The sequence below is a fragment of the Canariomyces notabilis genome, assembly GCF_033297395.1.
Source record: "Canariomyces notabilis strain CBS 508.74 unplaced genomic scaffold N656scaffold_34, whole genome shotgun sequence".
Taxonomy (NCBI): domain Eukaryota; kingdom Fungi; phylum Ascomycota; class Sordariomycetes; order Sordariales; family Chaetomiaceae; genus Canariomyces; species Canariomyces notabilis.
Window position 1 is genome coordinate 22736 of NW_027041856.1, and position 12057 is coordinate 34792.

Consider the following 12057-nt stretch of genomic DNA (forward strand, 5'->3'; position numbering starts at 1 on the left):
ACCAGTACTTTTCTATCGAGTGGTTGAAAACGTTGATCATGCTGTATCAGTACTCATGACACAAGCAGTGCGAGGATTGACAGATGACTTGGTTTCCGGGCGCTCTTCGGTTTGCGCTGAGTAGGATGTTGAGTCACATCTAGTTAATCTTGGAGAAAATGCGCAGTCGACAACATATCCCGCCGAAGCCACGAGTTGGATTTCAACAATATGCGTACAGTTGGGGCACCGGAACGCGGAAATCTGCACGATCACAGTGCTCTGCTTGACGCGTTGCACCATGATTATCCCAGCCCGGCCTTGGAATGCTTCACAACCTGTGCCACAGGCTCCAGGATGCCCTTATTGTCCATGGCGCCAAGCGCCATTCCCTTACTCCAACCCATCTTCTCCAACATTGCCCGACCCTTGTTATCCTGGCCCAGCTCCGGCACCGACGCTCCCACGATCTCACCTTCACGGAGTCTCAGCGCCTTGATGCCCGTCCTGCTAGCCTCTGGTCTTCCGCTCGCCGATCCGCTGGCCCTCTTCACAGGAGTGGAAAGATCGACGCGGTGGAAATACTTGCGACGAATCTGCACCGCGGCAGCCTCAACGTGGCTGGTTACATCTCCCACCCGGGTTTCGCTGTAGCGAACGGTGCGGTTTGTCCTGTAGAGCACGGGACGGCGCTGCACGCCGCTGCCGGTGGACTGCGACTTGATGTTGAATTTGCTGGCAAGTAGGTGGAGAATCTTGCGCGCGTGCTTGTCGAGGGGAGGGAATTCAAGACTAGATATGGTCAGTTTAATACGCTGCAGAACGGTTGATGGAACTCTCGATGCTACTCACCGTTCCTCTGTGCCAATAAGAAATGAAGCTATCTCGGTCTTGAAATCATCCAGGGTCATTGCTGAAGGGTACCGGATGCGCATGTCGTCTGGGTTGACATTCTTGCCCAGCAGTCCCTGGGCACGGAGAGCTTCGCGGTCCATCTTGCGCTTCTTCTTCCGCTCTCTGTCCCGTCGCCACGCCATTTTCAACGCCGCGTCGATCTCCGAATCGGACACGTTGAAGTTGGGGGGTTGCTTGGTTTTCCGTCTGCGGGCCGGCTGACCGATATTCAGATCATCAAAGGCATCGGCAACTGAGGTAGCGTTGGCAAACCCGTTGAGAAATTTCTTAGAGCCTGCTGCAGCGGGCAGGTTCCTGCGCGCCCTTTTACCTTCGGCTTTAGCATACGAGCCGGCAGAGGCTAGGATCAGCTCGTCGCCGCCAATACCCAGTTCCTCTTGTTTAGCGAAAAGTCGGGCGAGTTCTTCATCGTCCATGTCCGCGGCCATGTCCTGCTCCTCTTCGCCCTCAGGCTCGTCTTCTTCAACATCACTAGTGTCAAGATCCTCGGAATCCGTCCCTTCGTTGTTCAACGAGCCGCTGTGATATGGTAGTCTCTCCTCGTCGGCCGATCCGAAGTTGAAAGCATCGTCATCGCCCCCGAGGTCCCTATGGCCAGAGTATGACTGGAGCTGATGGGTGACAAAATCATCTTCTGAATTTGCAAGCATATTGGCAATATAGTCAGCCAAAATAGCATCTTCAGCATCCTCATCTTCTTCGCCGTCTTCTGCGGATTCCACGGGTATGGGAAGGCCGCGCTTCTTTTCGTGTTGCCGTGAAACAGAATTGGGTGGTGCAACTGTCTTAGCAGCTGGTACAATTGGAGCTGTAGCAGGGGCCTTGGACTTCGAGGTCACGGAAGGGTGCATCCGGGTATTATGTTGAGAGCCCTCGCGTTTCTTAACGGTTCCGCGAGCCTTTCCGGAGCGGCCTTTGAAGAGAATAACTTCCTCGCTTGAGTCAGATCCCCCAACCGAGGACTTGGGGTTTGGGATCTTAGGCGGAGAAGCAGGAGGGCTATCCATTGCTTTATTGCCTACGAGATCGTAGAAAAAGAGGTCCTCTGCGTCGACGTCTCGGAGGTCTAGAGCTTGGCTTGGATCGTCAATAGATTGCTCCTGAGGAATTGAGTCCCCTGTACCGGAGGGATTTTCATTCTCTTGTCCGACAGTCGCCACAACATCCGTGAGCTCGATAGTCCGCACGGTGGCTTCTCCCATCACTGGGGCATTGTCGCCATCAGCGGGCTCCTCGACATTGGCCTCGTCCGAGGGATCGAGGAGCTTCGAATCTTTGAGAGGCTCGATCCAGCCGGCACTCACGAAAGCGACAGGTTTCTGTCTGAGCTTGATGCCACCGGGACTCCAAGCCGCGATTGACTGATGTGATGCTGTATTCCTGGCCTCGTCTCTCATGGAAAATGCTACCAAAGTCAGACGCTCCGTATCGGTGAACCTATTGGGGCTCTTGCTCGGCCCATACCATTTGAAGGACCTTCCAGAGAGAGATTTTGGGAAACCCAAGAATCCAATGTGCCTTGAGCCATCTTTCCAGATTTACCGCGGGCAGTGTTCGAGCCAGCAAACGGCCTCTTAGGGCGTTTGCCAGGCATGTTGTTGAGAACGCCTTGCAAACGGCCGAGGGACGGCAGCACAGGGGTTCGACAAGACCGGGGATTGCGTGATGGGGATATAGAACGCGGGTTACATGTGTAGCACGGAAAAAATTCCTGTTGCTTCAGTGCCCGATTTCTTGACTTTGAAACAAGGGCATTTGCTGTGATGCAGTGCCTCTATGGATGCCTGAGCATGTATTGCTGATGAATTCTCTGACTGCTGAGGTCAGGAAGGAAACACACAGGTTACGCCACCGAACGACTTCTACAGTATGTACACAGTACCACCACGGTACCATAAAGCCGCTAGTACTACAATACAGTACTGAGTACTAGGTCCGCGGCAGGCATGGGAGCCTGGCACGCCGCATGTGGACTCATCAGTGGGGGATCGCAACTGTTCATATGACATAGCACGTAAGGTAGCTCTCTCTGACAACCTGCAGCTGCCATCAACAATCAAGCAATAGTCGACGACTCTGTACGATCCAAGTGACCACGGACGCATTCCTTATCCTGGGACAAGGTTGCTATCTACAACATTCCAGATTACTTTGAACCAATAATCTTGTTCCACGCGAGTCTCGACTTAGGACCTTCCACCCGGTCCCTTGTGGCGGGCTGTTGTTTCCCAGCCAAAGCATCTTGGAAGAGTAGAATTCGTCCTCTTTGTACGCAACATCTTCGGCCGGGCACTTTGCAACTGCGAGATAAGCCAGCTGGGGGCTTAGACCGATGACTCCGGCACGGCCAGGGAACAGCACCTGGCAATCCGCCGTGTCGGGCACATCCCCGAAGCTGGCGAGTGCTGTCGAGGTAGCCATGGCAGCCGGGGCAGAGGTCGGCCGCGTAGGTCGCCGCATCTTCCATCGGATCTGGGACCCAGAACCTATCAACGACCGCAGCTCCAACGACCCGGTATGGTGTCTGGGCCGCTCATACACGCTCAGCACCCCCAAACCATCCCACGGATCATCATCACCGCCGCCACCCACCACAGCAAGCACCCCGCCCGCCGACACCAGCACCAACATCGATGCAGCAACAGCAGCAGCAATAGCCCAAATCCCGGCCGCAGCAGGCAGGGTCAATCACTCGCATGAGCACGAGCAGCAAGGCGGCCTGTCTACGCCGCCGGATTCGGTGGCAAGCAGCTTCGACTCGGCACTGGCCTATAGCGACTCGGCTCTGCCGGAAGACGGCGGCGGCTGGCCGCCAGCCTTCCTCGACGATTTCGAGTCACGCATCTGGATGACGTATCGAACCGGGTTCGAGGTGATCCCCCGCTCGACAGACCTGCGCGCAGCGTCGGCTCTGTCCTTTACGATGCGGCTCAAGACGTCGTTCGGCGACCAGACGGGGGGATTCTCCTCCGACACGGGATGGGGCTGCATGATCCGCTCGGGCCAGAGTCTCCTGGCCAACGCGCTCCTGATCGCTCGCCTAGGACGCGGTATGTCGCTCCACGTCTTTCAGGAGTTCAAGTTTGGGTTCGCTTAGCTAACGTTGCACCTCTCATGTTTGCCAGATTGGAGACGATCTTCTGATCCCGGTGCCGAGCGCGAGGTGGTGTCCTTATTCGCCGATGATCCTCGCGCTCCGTACTCTTTGCATAACTTTGTCAAGCATGGAGCGGTCGCTTGTGGGAAATACCCGGGAGAGTGGTTCGGGCCTTCGGCTACAGCACGGTGCATCCAGTATGTATGTCCCTTCCTCTCACTTACTGTGGGAGCATCCATGAACAACATTGTGCTAACCTAGACAGAGCTCTGGCGAACACACATGACAGTTTGTTGCGTGTATATTCAACCGGCGATCTACCCGATGTCTACGAAGATAGCTTCATGGCTGTTGCCAATCCTACCGGCGACAACTTCCATCCAACCCTGATCTTGGTATGCACGAGGCTCGGGATAGATAGAATCAACCAAGTTTATGAGGAGGCTTTGATTTCGACACTGCAGATGGAACAATCCATAGGTATCGCGGGGTAAGCTCTCCCATCTGTTCGCCACGTTTCAAGCTTCGCCTCATCGGCTGACATGCTCTCAGCGGCCGCCCTTCGTCATCGCTCTACTTTGTAGGGGCCCAAGGACAGTGGTTGTTCTACCTCGACCCTCATTACCCAAGGCCGGCGCTTCCGTACCGTGAAGCCGCCGAAGAGTACACGGCCGAGGAGCTGGATTCCTGCCATACCCGGCGGTTACGGCACCTTCACGTCGAGGACATGGATCCCAGCATGTTGATCGGATTTCTGATCAAAGACGAGGATGACTGGGAGATGTGGAAGAGCGCTGTCAAGCATGTGCAGGGCAAAGCCATCATTACCGTCTCGCCCCACGATCCCGGGAAGGGCATGGGCACGGGCCGAGCCGAGGCCATCGACGAAGTAGAGACGTTGAGTGACGACGACGCAGACACGGTTCTCGAAGCATAATAGCGGCAGGGCCGTGTATATCGGCTGTTATGTGGGCAATCTTGTTGCGTTCCACCGTTCCTTAGGGTACTCCTGCCTTTCGATACGGGAGTTAAAGATCGTTGGCGTGGCTGAAAGCGGGCGACACCTCAACTGGGCGGGCCATGGTGTCTTCCCAATTGCCTCGCGGAGCTAGGAGTCCTCGGGTGGCTAGGAAATCATCGCTGCAGTTGCTCTTGCGACTGTGATGATATACCCCGCCTTGTCGAGGGACTCGGCGCCGAGCGTCGTGCGTAGAGGCTTTTTTCCAGCCAGGGAGCTCTCACCGCCTAGTTTTCTTGCCCGCCTTTGCGTTGGGCACGGGAGCAGCGTGATCGAGGTCCTTGATGTGGGCAAACAGTTTGGTTCGGGACGTGAAAGTCTCCTTGCAGACGGCGCATTTATGCTGGAGTTTCAGGAGTCAGGTGCTGGGCCACAGAATTAGGTATACTTGGGTAGTATCAGGAGACTTACGGAGTCCGATGTTTTGGCTTCGGCGGCTTGGCGGGCAGCCTTCTTCTCCCGTCTCAATTTTGCTTTGCCTACCTTCTTGTTGTCTCCCTTGCCTTCGGTGCTGGCAGCTGCAGAATCCGTAGCGTCAATATCCTCGCCTGGTTCTGCATATTCCGCCGTCGTGCGTTTGCCTTTCCCGTTCAGGATGCGCTCCTCGACTGCCGAGCGTGGAGCATACTCATCATCCTCGGTGTCGGACGGAGACTGCGTGCCCTGGTCAATGCCATCGCTCCTGGCCGGCAACTGAGCGTCAGCTTCCAGCCTCTCCACGTCGTTGCCTTGTCGATGTGTGTCAGAGCCCACAGACTTGACGTCTTCCGTATTTTCACGGTCTTGAGGCGCGGACAGTGACGGCGAGGCAGCAGTTTCTGCGTCTTGGAGGTCAAGACTGGCGTTCTCCTTCCTCATCTGTCTCTGTATCTGCTGCACCGCTTTGACGTGCTTCTTGCTCTTCTCATGCGCCTCAAATTGCTTCTCACTCTTGAACGTCTTGTTGCACACGACGCACTCAATCTGTTCGACCTCGGAATCCTCTTCCGACTCGGCAAACTCATCGTTTTGCTCCTCGTCGTCTCGGGTCTGCGCCCACACAGGCACGACATACTCGGCGAGCTTCTCCTGGTTGGCGGCCCGTGACCGTGCTGCCTGGGCTGCGGCCGAGTTCCGCAGTACTTGCTGCCTCTTGGCCTCAGACTGCTTATTGGGTACATAGCGCGGATCCCGCTTCTTGACAAAGGCGACTAGAGACTGGACAGCGTCGTTGAATTCCCGAATGCCATCCTCCCGGAACTTCTTGTTCTCCTTCTCCATCAGGCGGCGGATCCGGCGGTCTGGCGCATCCTGGAGGCGATACTTATCCCTCCAGCTGAACGACTTCTTTGTTGAAAAGCCCGCCCACACATTGTAAAAAGGCCTCGCGACGTCGTTGTAGTCGTCCGTGGATCGGCCAAAGGGCGGGTAATCTGTAGGGGGCACGCCAGCCCACTCGCACGCAGCCCTTTCCTCGGCGGCAAGCTGGTCGAAGAATTCGTTGAGAATGCTGAAGAAGCCTCGGGGGCTGTCGTCCATTGGCACGGTCGAACTAAAACGGCCCATCAGGGCGAAAATGGCATGGGCCGAGGTGTGACCGCTGCGAGACTGCTCGGCAGAAGCGGCGGCGCCGGCGACGTCGTCCTCACCGCTAAGAATGGCATCGCGGTGCGTGTCGTACCAGGCTCGCTCCTGGGGATCAGACAGGATTTCGTAGGCGGTCTGCACCTCTGCAAATCTCCGTGTGGCATTCTCGACATCGTTGAGGTTGCGATCCGGATGGAGTTCCAGAGCCTTTTTCTTGTACGCCCTGCGGATCCTAGCGACAATGTGTGAGGACCTGATGGGCGAAGAGCATGCGCATCCAAGAAGAAGCCCCTTGAAAGAACAGACAAGACTCACTCTTCATCGGGCGCCTCGCGATCAACGCCCAGCAGCTCGTAGTAGCATGTCTTGCGTGCAGCGGCGGCTGTGGCTTGGTTGCCGGTGCCCCGCGGGGCCGACTGCTCGGCTCCCATTTATATATATGCCGTCTGACTCTCAAAATAGTCTCGAGAGTGTTAGGGTGACTGCTGATTTTCAAGCATCAGGAAGTGTGCAGTCGTGTCTGATAGCCGTTATGTCTTGGCGGTATACTTCCTTATTGTACCTTAGGATGGGGAAAATTTCTAGCGGGGTCGGAGAGGGGCTCTCCTGGTCCAGTCATCTGCCAGTGGCACCAACGGTACTCCGTACAGTACAGTAGTACAGCGGTACTGTACTGTACATGGTATGTAACTTACAGTCCAGCTTACAATGGCCTATCATGCAAGTGATGAGTGTCTCCTTCGCTAATCGGCCGGCATGTGATGACAGGAACCTGCATTTCTTCCAACCAATCTGAACAGGTAAAACTCGAGTTTTAAGCAGCGGGTTGCGCTGCAGTGCCTAATGTCATCGTACCAATGTTCTGCTCTGCCAAATGTGAGCGGGGGGTAAACGAAACCGGTATGCGGTCGCGTGAGACGGAAGCACAACATGACCACCGGGCCCCAGGTACCTTATCCATGGAGTCGGGACTGTTTGTCCTTGCGAGACAATAGGTTATAATAGCACACAGAGTGGAAATCTTCAGGGCAGGTGAGGCCGTGTGCCCCAGTTACGTAACTGGTCTGGTAGCTCAATGCACCTGACCTTGTTGGGTGAGAACAGAGGACAGCAGAAAACTGGAATCGAGGTAATTTATAGTCCCCGGTCCCTAGACTCCCCTACAAAGTGCTAGAGCTAGCGTAGAAGCAATTGCTTCCTCTACATCTTCCCGTCGAGGCATTTATTTTCCCACCACCGTCGGCCACGAGCCAGGCCTTTCCTCCGAAGAACGCCTATCCGCAATTGTTCCCGTCGACTCCAACTCGACCTGCAATTTCTCCCAGTCTGGCGGCGCCTGCCCCCGCCTCACGCCATGCACACGCCTTCTCTCGCCCATGATCGTCTCTGGTCTCCGTTGCTGTTGCTGTTCCCGTTGCGATGAAGTTTGGTCACGCGTTCCAGGAGGCCCTGAAGGCGGACTGCTACCCGCGGCACTGGGTGGAAAAGGCTGTCCCCTATCGCCAGCTCAAGAAGATCCTGGGCAAGATCCGAGAGGAACTCATCCGAAATGGCTACGACCCGGACACGCTGCACCAGCTCCTGGCAAACCATCACGCCGAGTATCGTCTAGAACCCGACCCTTCTCACCTGCTGCGGCCTAAGCTGGTGGTACGCCCCAGGCTCAGTACCCTCTCACTAGAACATGCGGTAGTAGAGGAGCCCGGATCCCTCGCCACGGAGTCGGCATCGCCGTCAGTACCGGATGGCGCTGATACCGCCCCGCCGGACCTGATTCCAAACCACGACCCGGTGTCCGACGACGGATGGGTGAAGATTCCCCTGGATTCAGACGCGAGGTTTTTCCGAGTCCTCCAGGACGACGTCAGCCAGCTCGACACCCTTCAGGAAGAAGAGCGGCATTCGATGCACGACAAGATCCACGCGCTCGGCGCAGAGATATCGGATCTAGCCCGGCCGCGGCGGAGCATCAACTTTTCCAAGTCGGACTTGTACCGCTGGCGCGAGATCTTTGAGCTGTACCTGGCCGCGCAGGTGTTCTTCTCCACGGCCGAGGCCTCGGTAGGGCCACGGGACAGCGAGCGGGCGCAAAAGCAGCTCGTCTGGTTCCAGACCGAGGTCAACAAGCGGCAGCTACTCCAAAAGTTCAAGCTGGCGGCCAGCGTGGCCGCCTACTCGCACTTCCTGACGCTGAATGCGACTCTGTTGCATAATCTCCAGTTCCAGGAGTTGAATCGGACGGCGGTCACAAAGATCATTAAGAGTATGTGGGCGAGATCTCTGCTCGGTCTGATGTTTGCCTACTGACTCGCCATAACTAGAATTCGACAAGAGGACCTCCCTGGGCATAAAGGCGACCTTGCCGAAGCTCATGTACTCGGCCCACTTCATCTCGGAAACCATCTCCCAGGATATCTGTGCCCAGATAGCCAACGAAGTGGTCAATCTCGTTCCACAGGTGGTGGACTTTTCTTGCTCGATCTGTGAGTTCCGCAGCAGTACACTATGTAATGAGCATTGACTGACACACACCCCCTTTTCCTTGTCATGTCAGGCTTTTCTATCTGCTGGTTACCTGTCCGTCTAGACTGCGATCATCTCTTCTGCATCCGGTGCATGATCAAGATGCAGCATCAGAACAAGCGGTTCTGTCCGTTGTGCCGGGCCGACGTGGTCCAGCGCGCCAACGAAAGTACGTTTTGTCCAATCCTCTTTTCTGCTTCCTTCCTTTTCGCATCGCCCGGGCGGTCTATCACTGCCGCAAGCGAGCTCAACTGACCCGCTATCACTTTTGCAGGCCACATCGATGACAAACTCGCTCGTTTCCTGGAGAAATGGTTTCCCAAGGAGACCAAGGAGAAACAGGCTTACAACGAGCTCGAGCGCCGCAAGGAATTGCTCGGCGAGGCGTTTGTCCATGATACCCCTGATGCGTGCGTTGTAATGTGAGCAATACGAACAGGAGTACATGATTGCGTGCTTGTTATGAGAACGACACTCAGGATAGCCGTCAGGCACGAAGCGAAGACATGGCAGTAACGTCACGAAGCAGAATCTAGCTAAATGTAATGCTTAATTCTTTCTTTTTAAAGCCTTTAGCCAAATAATGCGAAGCTACTCTAGCTGCCCGTTACTGCTTTTCCCCGCTGCGTCGAGCGCCGCCTTGAACACACTGACCAGATGCTCCGTCGCCTCCAAGCCGACGCTGATGCGGATCAAGTCGCGGTCGACGCCGAAACCCTCGGCCCAGTCGAGTTCCTGATAATGCGCCAGCAGCACGTAGGGGGAGGTGAGAGTGAAGTTTGTGCCCAGGCTGGGACCCTTGGCCGTGTTGAGGACGTCGTAAAAGGCCATGGCGTGCTCGCAGCGGTGGAAGACGACGGAGATCAACCCCCCGTATCCGGCGCCGGGCACCTTGCACGCCTCGTAGTTGGCCCTCGACTCGTTGAACTTTGGGTAAAAGATGCTCTTGATCAGTGGGCTCTGGCGGAGCGCCTCGCAGATGGCTTCGGCGTTGGAATTGATCCTGTCGATTCTCGACGCAAAATCACGGCTGTTGCGCTCCATGAACATGACGTCCTCGGGCCAGTAGGAATCCTTCTCCTCGAACTCAGCGCGCGCAAAGTCCTTGAGCGCGCGGTAGTAGCGCCCGTTGGGGTTGAGCACGGCGCTGCCGCCCATGACATTGCAGTCGCCCGAGAAGATCTTGGTCAGGCTCGACGCCACCACGTCGGCATAAGGCAGCACGTTGATGTTGGCAAAAGTGCCGATCGTCTCGTCCACCACCACAGCGAAGTCGTAGGCGTCGGCTAGCTGCCGGATGCGCACCAGGTTGGGGCACGTCAGCAGCGGATTACCGGGAAACTCGCAGAACAAGGCTAGGAACCGCTCGCCTCCTTGCAGGCGCCGCTCCAGATCGTCCAAGTCAGCTTCCGACGCGTGGCCGTAAAAGACGCAGCCGGGACCAAACTTTTCGAGAATCTTGAGCGTGTCGACGTAGGGAAAGCCAAAGTTGATGCTCTTCAGATGGCCGCCGCGGGCGCCGAGCAGGGCGCGGTGTGCGTTGAAGATTGCGTTCATGCCGCATGAGAAGAGGTAGACATCGTCCTCGCGGAGGTTGGCGATGCCGCGCGTGTTGGACTCCATTTCCCTCTCGGGCAGGGGCGTCATGGAGAGCTCGCGGTCACTGCGCAGGGCGCCAGCGATGCGCCTCTTGATAGCCGATCTGGCGGGCTCGACGAACGACACGTCCAGGTTCCTGCCGAAGCGCTCCTCTAGGAAGCGCGACGTCTCCTGGATGTCGGGCCCGATGCCCGAGTCCCGGTCAGAGCTGTTGTTTTGTGGTGGCGGCGAGGGTGGAGTCGCCGGCGCCTTGGGCATGTCAAAGGACGCTGGCCGCTGGTAGCGTCTTGGGCCCCTACACGGTTTTGGGCTCGATGGGACAGCGGGACTGACGGGGCTCGCGGGGACAGAGCCCCTGGACGCCCCGTCGTCGTCATCCAAGCGCAGGAGGCCCTCCTTCAGCAGGCCATGGCAGAACTCAGCCCTGCGGCTGGACGCGCCGTCGCCGGTGTGTTGCCAATACTGTTTCACAAACGGATAGGCGTCCTGCGGGAAAATGACGGCCGAGATGGCGGGGGATAAGGGCGCTAATGCTTCTGTGCCCGGCTTTGTCCTGTCAAGGACCAGGTGGACCGTCTCGAGCGCGGCCGAAACTGCTGGAGGAGCGAGCCTCTTGACAAATTCCACACAACGCGCAGCGGTTTTGCGCGTTGGGAAAAGAAGGGCCCTGGCGTCCTTGGGACCAAACCTCGCCACGATATCACTGGCTAGAATTTGGATACTCTTGTGTATGAAAAAACTAATAAAGCATGAGCCAGGAGTCATACAGCCTCAAGGGACAATGTTATGGAGCAAAACCCACCGAGGATAGCCGGTTGCCATGCGGTTAACAACCCAGTCCTCGCCCTCTTCATAGCCCACGTTTGATCTCCATGTTGGGAGCGAGACGCTCACAGCCTAGGAAGCTGGTGTAAGCCAGGGCTCAGGCGTGTAAAGCAGGTGAAACAGGGGATATGTTGACGGTGTCGGTGACTTACATGAGCTGTATCGGGGGGGATGGACTCCCCGAGGTCAAAGTCTGGCATTTGAATGAGGTGAACTTGTATACCTTGTGATACGGCCTCGATTCTTGACCCAAGCCAGTATCTGATTTTTATTTTGTGCAAACTCTCCTAGGAGGGGATGGTGACTACAACCTGCCCCGCAATGCAATTGTGTGAGCAGACTGAGATTGTAGATGTGATAATAGGTGGGCAATGGTTGGTTAGGTTGGACTGGGCAACAGTTAAGGTCCAGGGAGGGGAGATGAGTACTGTTCGATTACATACCTTTATTTGCCTTGTTTTGTCGTCCTTGCTGTTGTTCCCTGCATTACCGCTACGTTCTAGATTTTGGAGGGGTGAGTGTGGGTTGATGAACC

General features: G+C 56.4%; 5 protein-coding genes across 5 annotated transcripts; 2 read left to right on the top strand and 3 right to left on the bottom strand.

Annotated features, from left to right (window-relative positions):
- Window positions 1-66: 66 nt before the first annotated feature.
- Window positions 67-2705, bottom strand: N656DRAFT_784416 (uncharacterized protein). Its single transcript, XM_064816169.1, has 3 exons — window positions 2359-2705; window positions 832-2299; window positions 67-771 (listed from the first exon to the last, which is right to left on the bottom strand). The coding sequence occupies exons 1-3, from the start codon at window positions 2486-2488 to the stop codon at window positions 285-287; spliced, it is 2085 nt and encodes a 694-aa protein (XP_064665709.1). The 5' UTR covers window positions 2489-2705; the 3' UTR covers window positions 67-284.
- Window positions 2706-3313: 608 nt separating this feature from the next.
- On the top strand, window positions 3314-4928 carry N656DRAFT_792675 (uncharacterized protein; the record flags this gene model as incomplete). The annotated part of the gene is made up of 4 exons (XM_064817099.1): window positions 3314-3944; window positions 4020-4188; window positions 4257-4481; window positions 4544-4928. The coding sequence occupies 4 exons, from the start codon at window positions 3314-3316 to the stop codon at window positions 4926-4928; spliced, it is 1410 nt and encodes a 469-aa protein (XP_064665710.1).
- Window positions 4929-5229: 301 nt separating this feature from the next.
- N656DRAFT_718640 (DnaJ-domain-containing protein) lies at window positions 5230-7006 on the bottom strand (the record flags this gene model as incomplete). The annotated part of the gene is made up of 3 exons (XM_064812294.1): window positions 5230-5352; window positions 5421-6807; window positions 6891-7006. The coding sequence occupies 3 exons, from the start codon at window positions 7004-7006 to the stop codon at window positions 5230-5232; spliced, it is 1626 nt and encodes a 541-aa protein (XP_064665711.1).
- Window positions 7007-7780: 774 nt separating this feature from the next.
- Window positions 7781-9607, top strand: N656DRAFT_441655 (uncharacterized protein). The gene is made up of 4 exons (XM_064809667.1): window positions 7781-8838; window positions 8897-9058; window positions 9130-9267; window positions 9373-9607. The coding sequence occupies exons 1-4, from the start codon at window positions 7995-7997 to the stop codon at window positions 9522-9524; spliced, it is 1296 nt and encodes a 431-aa protein (XP_064665712.1). The 5' UTR covers window positions 7781-7994; the 3' UTR covers window positions 9525-9607.
- Window positions 9608-9689: 82 nt separating this feature from the next.
- N656DRAFT_792678 (PLP-dependent transferase) lies at window positions 9690-11722 on the bottom strand (the record flags this gene model as incomplete). The annotated part of the gene is made up of 3 exons (XM_064817100.1): window positions 9690-11436; window positions 11500-11594; window positions 11675-11722. 3 exons carry the CDS (start codon window positions 11720-11722, stop codon window positions 9690-9692), a joined length of 1890 nt encoding a protein of 629 aa, XP_064665713.1.
- Window positions 11723-12057: the final 335 nt, after the last annotated feature.

Bases quoted from the DNA above. Each gene is read 5' to 3' on its own strand.
- N656DRAFT_784416 (XM_064816169.1), bottom strand. From the start codon at position 2,488: ATGCCTGGCAAACGCCCTAAGAGGCCGTTTGCTGGCTCGAACACTGCC. The intron at 2,300-2,358 runs GTATGGGCCGAG...TGACTTTGGTAG, and splicing joins TCTGGAAGGTCCTTCAAATG to CATTTTCCATGAGAGACGAG. The intron at 772-831 runs GTGAGTAGCATC...GACCATATCTAG, and splicing joins CTTATTGGCACAGAGGAACG to TCTTGAATTCCCTCCCCTCG.
- N656DRAFT_441655 (XM_064809667.1), top strand. From the start codon at position 7,995: ATGAAGTTTGGTCACGCGTTCCAGGAGGCCCTGAAGGCGGACTGCTAC. The intron at 8,839-8,896 runs GTATGTGGGCGA...CGCCATAACTAG, and splicing joins GGTCACAAAGATCATTAAGA to AATTCGACAAGAGGACCTCC. The intron at 9,268-9,372 runs GTACGTTTTGTC...TCACTTTTGCAG, and splicing joins GGTCCAGCGCGCCAACGAAA to GCCACATCGATGACAAACTC.